This window comes from Zonotrichia albicollis, chromosome 8 (assembly GCF_047830755.1).
Source record: "Zonotrichia albicollis isolate bZonAlb1 chromosome 8, bZonAlb1.hap1, whole genome shotgun sequence".
Classification (NCBI taxonomy): Eukaryota; Metazoa; Chordata; class Aves; order Passeriformes; family Passerellidae; genus Zonotrichia; species Zonotrichia albicollis.
This window is the reverse complement of record NC_133826.1, coordinates 2,137,185-2,155,387: the sequence shown is the minus strand read 5'-3', so window position 1 is coordinate 2,155,387 and position 18,203 is coordinate 2,137,185. Positions and strand designations below refer to the sequence as shown.

Sequence of the window (18,203 nt, the reverse complement as noted above, 5' to 3'; positions counted from 1 at the left end):
AATCAAGGGAGACACTGTTAAAAATGAAGAGAGATAATGATAAGAATTTAGAGAGACACAGGTGAAAATTAAAGGAAACTCAGGTTAAAATTAATGGAGACGCGGGTAAGAATTTAGGGAGACAATGTGAAAAATAAGGGGAAATACTGCTAAAAATTAAAGGAGATAGTGGTAAGAATTCAGGGAGACACTGGTAAAAATGAAGGGAGATACTGGTAAAAATAAGGGAGATGCTGGAGAAGATTAGGGAAATACTGGTAAAAATTAAGGGAGGCACTGATAAAAATTAAGGGAGGTGCTGGTAAAAATTAGGGGAGACACAGGTAAAAATTAAAGGAGATAGTTAAGAATTAAGAGAGGTAAAAACTAAGGGAGATACTGGTAAAAAAGGGAGACACAAAAGAATTTAGGGAGACACTGGTGAAAGTTTCAGGAGACTTTGGTAAATATTGTCTGCTCTGTGCAGAGAAAAGGTGCTGGTCAATACTTCTCTTCAAATATTAAAATAGAAATATTTTTGGTTTTTTAACTTTTTTTAAAGTGAACGATGGGAAGGTGTGTACAGTTTGAAACTTGAGAGGAGAATGTGTGAGGTAGGAAAGGTGGAACCAGTATTTACAGCTAAAAATACAAACATGGGTTGGAAAGGCTACTTAGCAGTGCTGGGGTTTTGGTTTTAATTGTGGTTTTAACGGGGAAGATGCTTTTATATATTATATAAAATATATATAATAATATATAATTATATATTAATAATGCACCCTGAATGAACCTTAGAAGCACGTGGAAAATTCTCCAGCATCATTAAAATGATGACAAATATTGCAATGTAGATTTGCCCCACTGCTGTTCAGCTGTGTTGGGAGCTGCTCTCTCCTCCAGGTCCTTGTGCCATGGAACCAAAACCACTCCATTGCAAGGCACAAAAAGTCAATTTTAAGGCAAAGAGCAGCTGAAAGGAGATTTGAGGCAGGCACCCCACCCAGCCCAGTCTGGGGCAGCCCTTGCTCAAGGCAGGCAGGTCTGGTCTTTCATTTATGGGATGGAAAACAATTTTTCATCTTTTATTTATACTTTTTTTCCTCATTAACTCTATTTCCTTTTTGCTGTAAGAAGGAGGGATGGGATTGGGCTGCAGGAATTTTTGTGTTTCATTCCTCAGCCGTGCTGCAGATTATTTAGGCATCCACAAATTCATCTTCCTGGTGGGTAACTGACAGGGGCTTCCTGAGAAGAGCTGAGGCCTTGGATGATTTTTGGAGCATGTTGAAGCATTTGAATGCAATAAATGAATAATGTTGGTTGCTAACAAGGCATCCTGTTGCCATCACTAATAGATTTTGATGGGAGCTCTGGGACGATCCGTTTACATCCTGAAAAGTCATTATTTTTCACTGTGGGGTTGTTCCTCAGCCTTGCTCGGAAATATTTCTTTAGGATGGAGATGTTGAATGTGCAGTTTTTTGGGTTTGCCCCAAGACAAACACGGTTTTTGTGGAACCCATCCGTTATCAATCAATCTTAGGCTGGAGATTCCTCAGCCAACAAAATATCAGCAGCAGTTTTGCTGTCTTGGAAAGAGCCGAGATTTTTTTGAACTCTGTGTTACTATGAATAATTACTTACATTGAAACATTAAAAAGCTGTGTTTCCATTGTAAATGTAGGTTCAATAAATCATGTTTGATTGCTGATCCATTGCTGTCCTTCCAGATTTGATGGGAATTTCAGCACCAATCTCTTACTATTAATAGTTATTTACACTGAAACATTAAAAAGCTGTTTTTCCATTGTAAATGTAGGTTCAATAAATCATGTTTGATTGCTGATCTTGTTGTTGTCTTTCCAGATTTGATGGGAATTTCAGCACCAATCTCTTACTATTAATAATTATTTACACCGAAACATTAAAAAGCTGTTTTTCTATTAAATAAATCGTCATTCAATAAATCATGTTTGATTGCTGATCCTGTTCTTGTCCTTCCAGATTTGATGGGAATTTCAGCACCAATCTCTTACTATTAATAATTATTTACACTGAAACATTAAAAAGCTGTGTTTCCATTGTAAATGTAGATTCAATAAATCATGTTTGATTGCTGATCTTGTTGTTTTCCTTCCAGATTTGATGGGAATTTCAGCACCAATCTCTTACTATTAATAATTATTTACACCAAAACATTAAAAAGCTGTATTTCTATTAAATAAATCATCGTTCAATAAATCATGTTTGATTGCTGATCCATTGCTGTCCTTCCAGATTTGATGGGAATTTCAGCACCCATCTCTTACTATTACTAGTTATTTACATTGAAACATTAAAAAGCTGTGTTTCCATTGTAAATGTAGGTTCAATAAATCATGGTTGATTGCTGATCCATTGCTGTCCTTCCAGATTTGATGGGAATTTCAGCACCAATCTCTTACTATTACTAGTTATTTACACCAAAACATTTAAAAGATGTTTTTCTATTAAATAAATCGTCATTCAATAAATCATGTTTGATTGCTGATCCTGCCGTTGTCCTTCCAAATTTGATGGGAATTTCAGCACCAATCTCTTACTATTAATAGTTATTTACACCGAAACATTAAAAAGCTGTGTTTCCATTGTAAATGTAGGTTCAATAAATCATGTTTGATTGCTGATCCATTGCTGTCCTTCCAGATTTGATGGGAATTTCAACACCAATCTCTTAGTATTAATAATTATTTACACTGAAACATTAAAAAGCTGTGTTTGTATTGTAAATGTGGGTTCAATAAATCATGTTTGATTGCTGATCCATTGCTGTCCTTCCAGATTTGATGGGAATTTCAGCACCAATCTCTTACTATTAATAGTTATTTACACCAAAACATTAAAAAGCTGTGTTTCCATTGTAAATGTAGGTTCAATAAATCATGTTTGATTGCTGATCCATTGCTGTCCTTCCAGATTTGATGGGAATTTCAACACCAACGTTTCCAGAACCATCAGCTGCGATCGCCTCTCGACCACTGTCAACAGCAGAGCCTTCAATCCTGGACGTGACTTAAATTCTGGTGAGCAGCTCACTTCTACTTTGGGGCTTTTTCCCTTCTGTTGTAGGGCTTTTTTCCCATTAGACTCCAGCATTTCCTTGGCACAGAGAATTTGCATTGATTGCCATAGCAACAAGCTTTTATTTCTCCTTGCAAGTGTCACACTGCTCTTAATTTGAGATTTCATGATTGAGAGCTGATACCTAAAGTAATGCCCTTAGTCTAAGTACTTTATAAAAATGTCATGAAGATTTTATTCCAGCCTACCGTGGATAATTTTGTTGTGGTTTTTGCACTTTTTATTTCTTCCTTTTTATATTTTTTTTTGCAGGGTTTTCTCCTTCCTAGGCCTGTCTGCTTTGGCATCAGCAGTGTCAGCTGCTGCAGGGGCCACACAGGGAAGTTTCTCTGATCTCCTTAGCTGGGTTCAGCCCATGTGAGGCTGCCTTTGCAGTGATATGCAAAAAAAACGACCAAATGTGAGGGCATCTTAAAATATTCCCTGTCTTTGTCTTGTCAGGGCATTTTCTCAACACATTTCAGGACTTAGAAATATGCTTAGAACCAAAATACACACGACTTATCCCTGAAAAATTCAGCTTTTGGGCCTCTGCTGCAGCAAGGTTTTCTTCTTTTTTTTTTGCATCCTAATCAGTGTGGATTAATACAGGGATTTCAGTTGGGTTTAGTCAGACTTTGCCCCAGTTCCATCTGACTTTTCAACTTTTTATGGTGCTCATTGTTGTAAATTAGGGAACATTAACTGACTTTGTGGATTTCATTTTGGGGAGATGTTGTTTGTTCATTCTTTCGAGGGAATAATGCAGACTTGGGATTTGTTTTATTTTATTTTATTTTATTTTCATTTTCAGAGGTTTTTTGGAATAAAATGCTGATTTATTTCATTAACTTGACTGATGAAGTGGCAACCCTGCCATTCCACCCTCACCATCTCGCAACAAACGAGGAGGAAAAAACCCCAAATTTTTATAACCTCCTTTACTGTTTCATTCTTACAGCTTTGCTCTCTGGATTTCTAATGGAATATAAAAATGAGCAGTCCCCAGAGCTTGTTTTCCATCCCATCCATGTCATCCCACATCTTGGATGCAGGTGCTGGCCAGGCTGATTTCCTGACAAGCCATGATTTGTGTGGTGTTTTCCATGCTGAAGCCAGGCACTCTTTGTTCCCTCTCTGTGATTTGCTGGGCTTTGTTTTACTCATCTCTTTATTAAAAAACCAAACCCAAACGACTCATTAAAATAATGTTTAAATCACATGCAGTTGTTAATTAATCAGAATAATTTTTGAGGGCAAGTTTGGAGTCACTGTTGTAAGAGCAAAGCATACAATGAACCACTCCATGGTGTTTAATTAAATTAAATAAAAATCTTTTGCTACTGCAGAAGTTGGAGGTTAAAAAAGTATTCAAGAAATATTCCTTATTTTTGAGCGATGAAAAGCAATTAAATTGCAGTTTCTTGTAAACATAATTGAAATTTTTGGTTGGAATTCTCAGAGAAGTAAAGTGAGTGAGTGTTCCAGGTTCCTGCTGTCCTGGCTCAGCAGTGAGGCTCAGGTGCCTCCTCTTCCCTTGCCTCTGGCTTGAAGGATTCCTGATGAAAGGAGAACCTTCAGAAGGTGGCATTGGCAGGAAAGGGCAGGAGAGGGGATTGGGGGAGAGCAAGAGCAGGGATTTATTGACAGCAGACTCTCCTCTGGCTCTCCTTTTACACAAACAGCCTTGGGGGGAGGTTTTGATTAGGGAGGAAATGTCTGTGAGAGAGAAATGGGATGGAAGGAGTGCATTGAGGCAGGAAAATGGGATGGAAATGGTTAATTTGAGGAGCAAAAGTTGGTACTGGGTGCACACCTAGTGACGAGAGAAGTTTTGTGTAGGTGAGGCCAAGGAATATCCCTGGTCCTTGTTGTGTTTAAAAAAAAAATTCCCCTAATCCCATAATTTTCTTTCTTTTCTCATAAATATCCTCATGCAGAGCTGGGGAGGAATATCTGTTGCACTTTGGGTTTAGGCTCTACCTCTGCCTCATTTATTTTTATGCTTTAAAAACTGTGGGTCCATCTGGGTGTTCTCATCGTTGTCTTCTTCCTGAATGAGTTTTTCATTTCTCTCTGCACATAAAAGGCAAAATTCCCGTGGGTATCTCCCCTTTTCCCACAGGAGCTCTGCAGTTTAAATAATCCTGCCTATAAAAAGCTCCTGGCAAAACATAAATTTCAGCTCTGCTCGCTCGACCTCGAGCTCAGCTCTGGAAATGTTAATCTTGGCCCAGAGTAAAAAGTGGGATCGGAGTGCTGGAGCTGGAGGTGTTGGAAGGGAACGGAATTTGCACCACAAAGCCGCAGGAACAGAGCCTGGGAGAGCCCTCAGGGACACCAACCCCAAATTCCACCCTGGGCAGGGTGTTAAGAGGGGTGATGGAGCTCATGAAACTTTTAAATCTCTTTTTTTCCATTATTATTGGAAATTTTTTTTTGTTAAAACAAACATTAATCTTAGGGGAGGGAGAAAGAAATAGACGTGTCTCCTCAGCTTTAAAAAAATATCACTTTTACCACTGTTTTTTCTTGATATTAGGTGGCTTTTTAAATGTTGTTTAATGTCTTGAAAAGATTTTGTTTTATCTTGGTTGGAGTTTTGCATCTGGATTACTTTTAGCCATTACTACAAAAGAGATAAGGGGAAAGTCTTTATTCTCCAGATGGAGACACAGGCTTTGGGCAGTTAGATGAAGAGATCTGTCCTCACCACTCTGAATAGTCCTTTATTTATTAAATCTTCCCCAGAGCCTGTGCATTATGTTATCAGATTCCTTTGGAGGTTTTTTTTGCCTTTTGAATAAACAGGGAACCAGTAAATCTTTCTCCTTCTCATCCTTCCAAGTGCTGAAATGTCTGTTCCAAGGCAGGCAGCTTTGGCAGAGCTCTCCTCCCCAGAAATATGCAGAGATGGCACCAATTGCCCAGCAAATTGTGTCTGTTTTACTCGAGGTGTTGATCATTTCAAATCTTAGAATCATAAAATATCTGGAGTTGGAAGGGATCATCCAGAATGTGGAATGTTCCTCAAATTGCTGTATTTTACACTGACTTTTGGCTGAGTTAAAATGGCTGGGAGTTGAGCAGAAGAGTTAAAACCCCTCCTTCCAAATGCTTTTATTGGAGGAATCTGGTCCCATTCCTTGAAATAAAAGGATTTTTAACTTCTTTTCCCTTCAGAGCCCTGAGGATTGAGCAGGGCTCTGTCCTGGCTCGTGCCACCAGCAGAATGTTAATTGTGGCTGAGCTTTTATTCCTGGTGACAACACAGGAGCTGCAGTTGGGTTTGGCTTGGGAAATCCTGGATCTGATCTGTCTGGGGACTCAGAGGATGGCTTCACTCGTGCAATAAACTCATTTCTTTGTGCTGTTTCTTCACCAGGAGGGTTCCTAATGGAGGGACTGGTCAGAGGAGAGCTGGAAATGAAACTCCCCTGGTTTTTGTGGGCTGGGATCCGAGGTCGGCAGCTCAGCAAATGCAATGCTAAAGAGGAGGGCTGTAAGAAACCCTTTTATAACGAGCAATTATGTTCAGTAGTTCCTTTTTTCCCCCTGACTGTTTGTGCTGTTCTTTGAAGATTAATTAGTTAATGATTTGGCTGTGCTTTGAAGATGTAAAGTGGTATCTAGAAGTGCTAAGTGTTATCATATCGCATTCCCTTTGAAGTTTTATAAACTCTATCACACAGGGCTTTCTTCCTAAAAGTCCTTTTTGCCTTGTGAGATATTTATAATTAGAGAGAGCCATCATTTCAAATGCTGTCATCTTAATATTTCCCAATTTTTCCAGCAGGATTTGGGGTCAGATTTTGCTGCAGGAGAAGTGGAGGGGACAGAGTGACCTGGCAATGCCAACTCATGGGCAGCTGGCCACTTTTATTCATAATCTGTGTCCAGAACTAAGGAACCAGCTTTTTATTTGGATGGAATAACCTGTCCAGGGGCTGGTTTTCCTGGGAGGAAGAGGTGGGAATAAACTGCAGGCACTGAGGGTGTGGAAAGTTTGGGGTAAGTGAGGTTTAGGTTAAAAAAATTCATCTACTGTGTGTCCTGGCAAGGAGCAAGAATTGAGGAAATATCTGCAGGGCATTCTTGCAGCTTGAGTGGATGGAAAATAAGAATGTGTTTAAAGAGAAAAAGTCTGGATTTTTCAGCCATGGCTTATCTGCAGGGAGATTGTGTGCTGTGGTCATAGGAAAATGAAAAAAAAGGGGGAAAAAGCAGAGTTTGGATAAAATTGGTGCTCCCTGGGGAGGGTGTTATTGAGCTAACACTCGCTGGAGGAAACATGAGCACAACTGTGTGAAAAGGAAGAACAGCAGAGCTTGAGTTTCAAAACCAATTGTTTTATGGGGAAAATGAATACTTCTAAATCCACATACTCTCGTGGGGAAATAAATACAGCTCGTGGCTTTGCAGGAATGAGAAGTTTATCTTTAATATAGCAAGGATTAAAAAAAGCAAAGCCTTTAAATTCTAAACTCCCTTTATTGTAATGTTGTTGGTAAAATGAGACTGGACAAGTTGTTTGGTCCAGGCTTTAACTGGGTGTTCACATGTCAGCTTTGAAATTACATTTTTCAAGTTCTGTAACTCAAAACAAAAACTCCAGCACCAGAAATTCAGCCTCTTTATACAAAACAACTTCACCCTCAGAAGGATGAAATCCTGGTGGCTGGGCATAAAAAGAATGATTTAAATGTTTTATAGTCTCAAGGCCCTTCTGCCTGCAGGAGGAAGCAGCAACTCAGAGTAAAAAAATAGATTTTGGAGGGGAATGAGGAATCTCTGGCAGTCCCTGGTCCATCCAGGGAGGGAATTGTTCTCATGAGAAGCTGCATTTTTGCACAGAGCTCAGCAGTCCCAGCCCAGCATCCCAGTGGGATTTGTAGGCTCTGTGGGAAGTGTGAAATACTGTGGCAAAGAGGAGTGGGGAAAGCCCAGGACAGCGGTTTTTGCAGGGTAATTACACTGGGCTGGATGTGGAGAGAACATCCAGCCACAGCCAGACTGGGAAACCTGAGTAAGTGCTAAAGTGTGGAGGATGTGGAGCTCAGGCTGCCCTCTCTGTGGGTATTTGGGTGTAGAGTGTCTGGCTAAGGCTTGAATGTGCCCTGCAGTCCTTTCCAACCCAAATATTGGCATATTTGATAATGAGGGAGATGAAACTGGCCTATTTTCAGTGCCAGTCCTGAGGGAATGCTGGAGGGAAGTGCCGAGCAAAAGGTGAAGCACTGGAAATCAGAGCCCCCCTCTGCCAGTTCTTTGAGTTCTGCAATCAAAGAACATGAAAGGAGAAATGGCAAAGAAATATTTTCTTTTTTTCATGCATTTTAAGCCTGTGTGATCCACTTTACTTGCTTGGTAAAAACTAAAGATTTGAAAAATCCACATTTTGTTTTCAGTCTGCTGCAAGCAGAGAGGGTGTTCAGCCCTGAGTGGGAAATAATCCTGTTCCTGCTGTGGTGCCTCATATGCCAAAGATATCCCATTCCCTCTCTCCTGGGAGCATTTCCCTTTTGTTTTAAAGGACTTTGAGCTGCCTGGGATCAGTGGTGTGGCAAAATTGGTGATTCCATGGATGAACATCAATCCAGGCTGGAGGGAGAGCAGACAGGGTCTGTGGGACATTCCCACTGTGCCATGAGGCAGAAATCCCAATGTCTGTGGGATCTGTTCTTCCTAATGTCCATGGGATCTGTTCCCAGTGCCCATGGGATCTGTTCCCTTCCCAGTGCCCATGGGATCTGTTCTTCCTAATGTCCATGGGATCTGTTCCTTCCCAGTGTCCATGGGATCTGTTCCCAGTGCCCATGGGATCTTTCCTTTTGTTGGTTGTGAAGCTGTGAGCACCAAACCTGTTGAATATCTTGGAATTATTCCACTAAAAAGAACAGGATTTTTTGACATGAAGGCTTTTTCCTTTGTGGAAAGGATGTTGACAAGGTATTTATTATTACATGGAGATGTAGGGTGTACATATATTATATATAATTGCCTTAATCTCTTCCTTCCTCACTCTGGCCTTGCCTTCCAGGACCTGGGGGTACTTCAGAGATTCAGGAACTGTCATCACATGTTAAACACAATCTATCCAATCCAGTGTTGAATTTCTTGAGCTGCCTGCAGACCAGTGGAGTTTCCCCAGTGTGTTTTCCCCATCCTAAGCAGAGCAGTTTGTGTTTCAGGTTGGGTTGTTCTTCTCCAAGCTCCACCAGGGAGGCTCTGAGGTACAAACCCCTGAGTCTGGGCTGCCTTTGTAACTCTGCTTCTCTCTCCCTTTCCACCCTGCAGTCCTTGCTGACAACCTGAAGTCTAACCCGGGGATCAAGTGGCAATATTTCAGCTCAGAAGAAGGGATTTTCACCGTGTTCCCAGCCCACAAGTTCCGGTGCAAGGGCAGCTACGAACACCGCAGCAGGTGGGATCTGCCTCCTTCCAATTTCCTGGGAAAAGCGCTCACACCGGGTTCCTCAGGCCCTGATTTCACTCACTGCTGTCCTTTGCCAAGCTGCCAACCTTCATAGAGTAATTTCTAATGGAGTCCCGTGGGCTTTCTTAGGGCTGTTCTTTAAAGCACCACTTTCCACTTCTAAGGAACTAAACTAAAATTCCAAACAGGTTCCTCACCTCTCCCAAATTAAGTCAGCTGTAAACAGCAGCGACTTGGAAGTTGCGGGTCAGCCTGCAGGCAAAATCTGACTGATAATTTGACTCATGGCTGACCCCTGTTAATAAAGCAGTGAGCAGACATTCTGCTGATTTGTGCATCACTTGGGGAGGGATCAGAGACTGGGAAGGGCACATAGGTAGGAGCATTTTCCTCCAGGTTCAGGTGGCACATCGTGGATAGCAGGGAAGCAGCTGTGAAAATTTCCTTCCACTAAAAGAAAAGAGTAAAAATAAAGCATCAGGTGGCAGGGTGGTGGCAAGATTTCCTGTGCACAGGGATTTCTGTTGTCTAAGCCAAGAATTTGAGGTCCAGTATTTTTCCCTGCTTTTTCTATCAGTACCATGGGATTGATGCAGGCTCGAGGGTGGGAAGGTGCAGTGGCTTTAATGTCTCTGGTCATACATTAATTAATTGTACAAGTTAATCAGTCTGTGCAGGAGAAGCAGCAGCACATCCAGGGACCTTTTGGGGACACTAAGGAGGGTTTGGTTTTCTGTCAGGGTTGAGCAGTCAAAAGTTTACTGATGGTATCTTCAGTGTGCCATCAAAGCACAGAGTTCTGAGCTCGACTGACTTTTCTGGGGCCTTGGAAAGGTGAGGGCTGAGGAGGTGAGAGCTGGGGGTGCCCAGTCCTGCTCAGAATTCGACACTAAAACCATCAGGGGTTGTATCCAAATCACTTGTCTGGGTCATAGTTCCTCCATGGCTAAATCAGGGGTCTCTTTTTGCTAATATTTACTTCAGAGGGTAGTTTGGGTGAATTAATTAGTTAATGCTTCAGTGCTTTGAAGATCAAAGGCCCTGTTTCAGTTGCAGGTATTAATCCAGGCTGGAGCTGCAGGCTGTTTTACAGTGGAGAACTGATTTGTGCCAGTTGTTTACTGCAGTGCCTTGTGTCAAATCTTCCCTTTCCTTTTAATAAGATTTCTGTGTCTGCCTTTGATATAACGAAATTTAGATCCCAAAACTCTCCCTTGACTGTAACTGGTTTTGTGTCTGGACTAAAGAGGAAAGAGAAACTTGCCATTTTATTTTAATCCTTCCTCCACGCTGAGCATCCTCCTAATTTATTCCAGGTTGAAACCTTGGCGTGAGAGCTTGTGAACTCTTTCACACCTCTCTCAATATTGAGCTGGATCTGCAAACAAGATTTTTGGTGTCAGCACAGGCACATGGCAGCACTGAGAGTCCCCACTGGTGCTAGCTCACTGTGGGATGTGAAACTGGGCAGATCCAAGGGCTTGTGCAGCATGACCCGGGTGAGAGTCATCCCAGGGCACCCTGCCTTGGCCAGGGGCCTTCTTAGAGCAGCCCAGACACCCTGGGCTGATCATCTCCCTGCAGCTGCACAGGTTTTTACTTGTCTCAGCCCCAGCACATCCCCACTGTTGCTCCCAGTTCACGTGTGGGTGAAGTTCCCAGCAGCCAGGATTTACCTGGAGCATTTCTTGCTTCATTCACACCTTGCTGTGAACTGCTGCAGTGATCCCAAACGCTGCTGCTGTGTAAGCAGCAGGGTTAATTCCTGAAAGCTCTTGCTGTGACAGAGAGAGAAGAACCTGGTTAAAAAAATTCAGAAACTGAGGGGCATTTCTGCATGCTCAGATTCTCAGCTGGCCTTTCCTGGTACAAGTTTTCATAAGGGCTAGAAATTCCTGTTATAATTCATTGTTGTTTCTTTGTGTGTTGTAATTCCTGCCTGTTTCCACTGTGAGCACTGCAGTGGGGATGCAGGGTGCTGATGGTGATGATGATGGTGGTGGTTTGGGTGTTGTCCCTCCTCAGGCCCGTCTACGTCTCCACCGTTCGCCCTCAGTCCAAGCACATCGTGGTGATCGTGGACCACGGGGCCTCTGTCACAGAGACTCAGCTCCAGATTGCCAAGGATGCTGCCCAGGTCATCCTCAGCTCCATAGATGAGCACGACAAGGTGAGATTTTTCCAGACAAACCCTGCTTTTCTTGGGTTTTCAGCTCTCACCCAAAGTGGGGTTTCCAGGCTCCAGCAGATCTGGGAGCTGCCCCTGAGGGGTAACAGAGCCTTGAGTTCACTCTTTCAGCTGCAGGGGAAACATTTGGGGTCTGCAGGCTGGGAAAAAAGTGAAATCCCACTGATCTAAGGCAAAATCTTGTACCTGAGCAATCCCTAAAGGCTCCTCCATCTCAGCACATATTTCAGTGGTGGTCAACAGGAAGAAGAACCATGCTCCAAACATGATTCTTTCTCACATCCTAAACTGCTTTGAGCAACTCATTTCACCTCTGAGCCTCTCTTTTTGTCTTGTGAAAGTGGAAATTATTTATTCTCCTGCAGTACTGGTGTGAGCTGAAGCATAATTAGTGTTTGGAAGATTCATGGATAATTATGGTACCAGCAAAGGGCTGAGAAATCTGGGTTTGATTTCTTGCTCTGTCCCTGGTACTCATTTGACAGTGAAAAAGTCACTTAAACTGTATTTTTTCCATTACAGGCAACTGTGAACTCATAAAGTGGTTCTGTAAAAAGTCTGCAGTTTGGTCTTTTAGTAACTCTCTACTGGTGAGAGCTTGATCAGTCTCTCTGCTTGGGTTTTCTTTTGTGAGCAGGAGGAGTTTCAGTTAAATCAAATTGAAGAAAACTGATGATAATCTTTGCCTTAAGTCTTCTCATGAATAGTATGAGAAAACCACTTGTAACATGGTGCTTTTAAAGAGATTTAGTATGGTAAAGTAATCTCACAGTTCAGCAGGATTAATAGCACTTAAATTCAAGTGTCAGAAGGGTTTGTGTGAATACAGAGAATACATTTATACACCTATTCCTTGGTCAGTAGCTCAGTGATTATAGAACCTGTTACACAGGTATCTAATTACTGCTTAATTCTGGAGCTGTCTTGCCTCAGCCATGCTTCCTAATGAAGTTTGTCACTCAATTAATGAGTCTGGTGTGTTAGATGTCATTAAGGCATAGAGGTAGCACTTGCATTAACTTACTTACAGGAAAAGCTGATGTCAGAGTCGCCTTGCTTTGACTGAAACATTAAAACAGCAAAAAGCTTTGCTGGGAGCAGTCCTTGGAGGGGTTGTTTTATTTTTTTTTCATTTCTCTGCGCACTCAGCTTCTCTCTGGGCTCTCCAGGCTTTCCTGGCAATGCTCTCTGCTGATTCCCTGTCAGCTCTCCCTGGCCTACTCAGGCTCTGCCCAGAGCAGTGCATTGACCATGGTGAGGGAGCAGAGTGAAGCTGACTCTGCTGAGAAACAAAGACCCAAATCTCTTTTCCTTGAACTCCACATAATCCTTTTGAAATCTGACAGCTTTATGCCTCAAGCATTTCTTTTCCAACAATGCAGTTTTAAAGCCACGGAATCTCCTCCATTGGCTTCTCCAGTGCTGTGTGTCTGGGTGTGTAAAGATGATGCAAAGATGTGTGTTGTGCTCTCCATGCAGGACAACAGGACTCCAGGACAGCTAATCAATGCCATTAAGCAGAAGCCCCTTCATTCATATTTATACATTCTAACACTACTGCACATTTCTTGATTGGTGTCTCTACCTTGTCCACATGCTCTGCATGCACTTCTCAGGAAATGTGATTGGTTACAGTCCAGTGCTTCAAGGCCCTCCTTTATCTAATTCTTGTGGTCTTGGCATTTTGTTTCTCAGCCTCTTCTTTCTTAACATAGCGCAATTTTTGTCTTAGTAACCTTGAGAACCCCTGAGGCTTCTGATAAGAATAACTAAAAAACAGTTTGGCTGGAGCACACTGTGGCCTGGGCTGTTCAAACACATTGCTCCACTTCCAGGGGAGGTGATCCCATGGAATCTGTTCCCCATGGAATCTGTTCCCCATGGAACCCCTTCCCCATGGAGCCCCCTCCCCACGGAGTCTGTTCCCGGCAGATCTCGGTGCTGACGGTGGCGGACACGGTGCGCACGTGCTCCCTGGACCAGTGCTACAAGACCTTCCTGTCCCCTGCCACCAGCGAGACCAAGAGGAAGATGTCCACCTTTGTCAGCAGCATCAAGGCGTCCGACAGCTCCACGCAGCACGCCCTGGGCTTCCAGAAGGCTTTCCAGCTCCTGCGGAACACCAACAACGGCACCCGGCTCCAAGGAAGTAAGGCAGCCTCTCGTGCAGGCCGGGCTGTTCCAGGCCTTGCCATGTTTGCTCATTTCACAGCCTCACTTTGGCAGAGCCCAAGGGAGTGCAGTGTGTTCAATAGGAGCAGAAACGTGCTCCATCCCCATTTTTGTTTTAAGGAGCGTTTCCTTGGGCTGCAGTCCTCGTGAGGGCTGTGGGATGTGTCCATCTCCATGTGAGGGGCTGTGGGATGTGTCCATCTCCATGTGAGGGGCTGTGGGATGTGTCCATCTCCATGAGGGGCTCTTGGATGTGTCCATCTTCACGTGAGGGGCTGTGGGATGTATCCATTCTGCATGTGAGGGGCTGTGGGATGTGTCCATCTCCATGTGAGGGGCTATGGGATGTGTCCATCTCCATGAGGGGCTGTGGGATGTGTCCATCTCCATGAGGGGCTGTGGGATGTGTCCATCTCCACGTGAGGGGCTGTGGGATGTGTCCATCTCCATGAGGGGCTGTGGGACGTGTCCATCTCCATGAGGGGCTGTGGGACGTGTCCATCTCCATGTGAGGCTGTGGGATATGTCCATTCTCCATGAGGGGCTGTGGGATGTGTCCATGTCCACGTGAGGGGCTGTGGGATGTGTCCATCTCCATTAGGGGCTCTTGGATGTGCCCATCTTCACGTGAGGGGCTGTGGGATGTATCCATTCTGCATGTGAGGCTGTGGGATGTGTCCATCTCCATGTGAGGGGCTGTGGGATGTGTCCATCTCCATGAGGGGCTGTGGGCTGTGGGATGTGTCCATCTCCATGAGGGGCTGTGGGATGTGTCCATCTCCATGAGGGGCTGTGGGATGTGTCCATCTCCACGTGAGGGGCTGTGGAATGTGTCCATCTCCATGTGAGGCTGTGGGATGTTTCCATTCTCCATGTGAGGGGCTGTGGGATGTGTCCGTTCTCCACGTGAGGGCTGTGGGATGTGTCCATCTCCATTAGGGGCTCTTGGATGTGCCCATCTTCATGTGAGGGGCTGTGGGTGTATCCATTCTGCATGTGAGGCTGTGGGATATGTCTGTTCTCCATGTGAGGGGCTGTGGGATGTGTCCATCTCCACGTGAGGGGCTGTGGGACGTGTCCATCTCCATGTGAGGGGCTGTGGGATGTGTCCATTCTCCATGTGAGGGGCTGTGGGATGTGTCCGTCTCCATGAGGGGCTGGTGGATTTCTCCATTCTCTGTGACAGTGTTCACAGGGGTCCCAGGATGAGGGAAGAGATGAGGATCTGACTCCATGTTTCAGAAGGCTGATTTATTATTTTATGATATATATTACATTAAAACTGTACTCAAAGAATAGAAGAAAGGATTTCATCAGAAGGCTTGAAAACAATAGGAATGGAACGATAATAAAATCTTGTGACTGACCACACAGTCCTAGCCAGCTGGGCTGTGCTTGGCCATTAATTAGAAACATCCACATGAGACCAATCCCAGATGCACCTGTTGCATTCCACAGCAGCAGATAATCAATGTTTGCATTTTGTTCCTGAGGCCTCTCAGATTCTCAGGAGAAAAAAATCCTAAGGAAAGGATTTTTCATAAAATGTGTCTGTGACAATTCTCCACGTGAGGGGCTGTGGGATATGTCCATTCTCATTTGTGTCTCTTGCTGCCTTGCCTTTCTTTTGAATGGAAAGAGGAGAATGCAGGATGGATCAGTGTGATAGCTCAGTTATTTCCTCAATCTGTATGAGGGAGCCTTTCCAGGAAAACTGCAGCTTGTGCAGGTTCATTTAATGAGTGCTGGCACATTTGCATAGGGATGATGTGCATTACTGGAATCCTGGGGAAGTGGATCCCCTTGCTTCCCAGGGAAATGAGGCTTTGAGAATACCAATTATGGGTGATGTTTTGTGGAACACAAAGCTGTCCTGGCTAAATTTCCCTTCATCTCACAATAACCCCCCTGAACTCTGTGTACTCATCATGAGCTTTATCCTTCCCCTTCCCAAGACTGGGGTTTTTCTGGGTGTTCTTTGCAGTGAGGATGTGGTGAAAGACATGAAAAGATGGATGTGCAATTGGGTGGCAGATTTGCTTGCCAGGAAGCTGTGGAAGGCAAATCCTGTGCCCTGGGTGCTCCTTGGGTTTGAGTAACGCTGGCAGTGCCAGGGCAGGGTGGAGGGAGCAGCCCATCTCCATCAGGACACTGGGATTATGCAACTTCATTTCCACCCCTGGCCCTGTGCCTGCTCCAGTGAGAGCAGAGCCTGCAGCATCCCAAAGGGCACCAGCTCAGAGGCTGTGAGAGCCAGAGAGAGAGGAAAAGGCCAGGAGCTGAAGTGCTTTGGAAAGAATGAGGAAATACCCCCATTCCACGTGACTTTATGGAATGGTGCTTTTGCTACCAAAGGCTCAGCCAATTCCTGAGCTTCAGGCCATTGGCACAGGGAGATTTTGTGTGACTGGACAAGGGTAAGGTTGGCACGGGCAGGATTTTACCATCCTCAGGCAAAATGATGGCAGGGGAGCAACTCCAGCAAATGCAGAATGAACAGTGCAGGGCTGCTGCAGCTGGCTGGGATAAGATGAATTTGTCACCAGGATTTATTCCAAGAACATCAGCTGAGGAGTCATGGAGTGTCCTCCTGCATTTCCCCATTCCTGGAAGTGCCCAAGGCCAGCTTGGACAGGGCTTGGAGCACCAGGGATGGTGGGAGCTGTCCCTGCCCATGGCAGGGGTGGGATGAGATGAGCTTTAAGGTCCCTCCCAACCCAAACCTTTCCAGGATTCCATGTTTTTGTGTTTGGCACTGTTTTATGTTTAGAAGTTTTGACATATTCATTTTTCACTAGGTTTCGTATCAAGCAACTATTTTGGGGCACAAGCACAGAAAGTTAAAATGCAAATGCTTTGGATTTAGGTTTTCTCTCCATGTGGAAGATTGTGGACGTGTTTATGATGAATTTCAAAATTCCTGGGGTGAGACACAATAGGTTTGAGAAGAGGATGTTTATAAAACGTCTCATTTTCTTGTAAATAGTCCTTTCATCTTTTAAAAAAAGAAAAACCTAGCAAAAAAAAAAATCCTTCATTTCACTGTTAATTTTCTAACATCCTGTTCCCAGAGAACAATGTGTGGGTGTGTCAGGGAAGCTGTTGAGATACAGCCTCAGTCCCAAATTCACACTGGCACAGCCAGAAGGGAACTGCTGGTGTGAGAGGGGAGAATTGTGGTGTTCAACACACCTGGATTTTCTGCTTCAGGTCCTACTGCAGTCCTGCTCAGCACATCCTCATCCCACAGGGTGACAGGATGCTCCAAAAGCTGCCTGCTCTGGTCCCTTTTGCAGATTTAGGACTGGCTCTTGTTGCACCATTTAGGCTGCAGCACCATGCCTGGCTGCAGATAAAATATCTCTGCTGTAGCCTAGGAAACACAGCAACAATTTTCCTAAAACCCCACCCAAAGATGCTTTTATACCTGGCTTTGCTTTTATTCCTACTTTTAGCCCTTACAGAAAACTATGGTAGAAATTCCCCCAAATTAACAGCACCTCCTGTTTGTGTCAAAATCTGATTCTGGCTGAAATTCTGGTCAAGCCATGAGGACAAAATGTGCAAGTCAAAGCATTGATACCTGTTTAATAAATCAGTACAGCAAATCCACCAAAAATCCAGGTGAAACAAGAAAGTTGGGACGTGACCACGTCAGCCCAGTGCTCTGCATTTCCTGTGGGTGATTTTGATCTGTATGTTCATTATAAACACAAACCACTCTCAGTGCTGAGATAAATGTGATGGAACAGGTTGGGGAGTCAGCACAGGGCTGTGGATTGTTGTGTTCAAAGGCTTTGGGGCAGGACCAGGAGCATCCTCAGCCTGAAAAACGTGTTCTAGGGAAAGCGTGAGGGGCCAGGCCACATTGCAGAGAATGCCCAGAATTCCCAAGCTTTCTGCTCTGCCCTGCTCCATGGAGGGTGTTCCAGGGAAAGCGTGAGGGGCCAGGCCACATTGCAGAGAATGCCCAGAATTCCCAAGCTTTCTGCTCTGCCCTGCTCCATGGAGGGTGTCCTGTGCAGCCCCATGCCTTGGGATTGCAGGGGGGAAGGAGAACAGAGGGGCAGGAGATGAAAAGTGCAGGTTTTGACCTTGTGGAGCCTTTTCCATGGAATTGGAGCAGCTGCTGGATCTGTGTGCTCCTGCCTGGAGGCAGCCAAGCTCCTCACCTGGAGTTGAGAAGGATCCAGAGAGACCTTGGTGCCTAAGGAGAGCTGGAGAGGGACTGGGGACAGGGATGGAGGGACAGCACACAGGGAATGGCTCCCAGTGCCAGAGGGCGGGGATGGATGGGATGTTGGGAATTGGGAATTGTTCCTGGCA

At 44.4% G+C, this 18,203-nt stretch overlaps 1 protein-coding gene across 3 annotated transcripts in view; it reads left to right on the top strand.

The window, feature by feature from the left end:
• The window catches only part of CACHD1 (cache domain containing 1), a 95,564-nt gene that overhangs the window by 48,852 nt on the left and 28,509 nt on the right, over nt 1-18,203 (top strand). For all 3 annotated transcript variants that reach the window (XM_074545628.1, XM_074545626.1, XM_074545627.1), the window contains exons 4-7: nt 2,938-3,044; nt 9,379-9,505; nt 11,543-11,687; nt 13,638-13,854. In XM_074545628.1, coding sequence (XP_074401729.1) covers nt 2,938-3,044; nt 9,379-9,505; nt 11,543-11,687; nt 13,638-13,854 — 596 coding nt within the window. The remainder of the gene's footprint in view (nt 1-2,937; nt 3,045-9,378; nt 9,506-11,542; nt 11,688-13,637; nt 13,855-18,203) is intronic.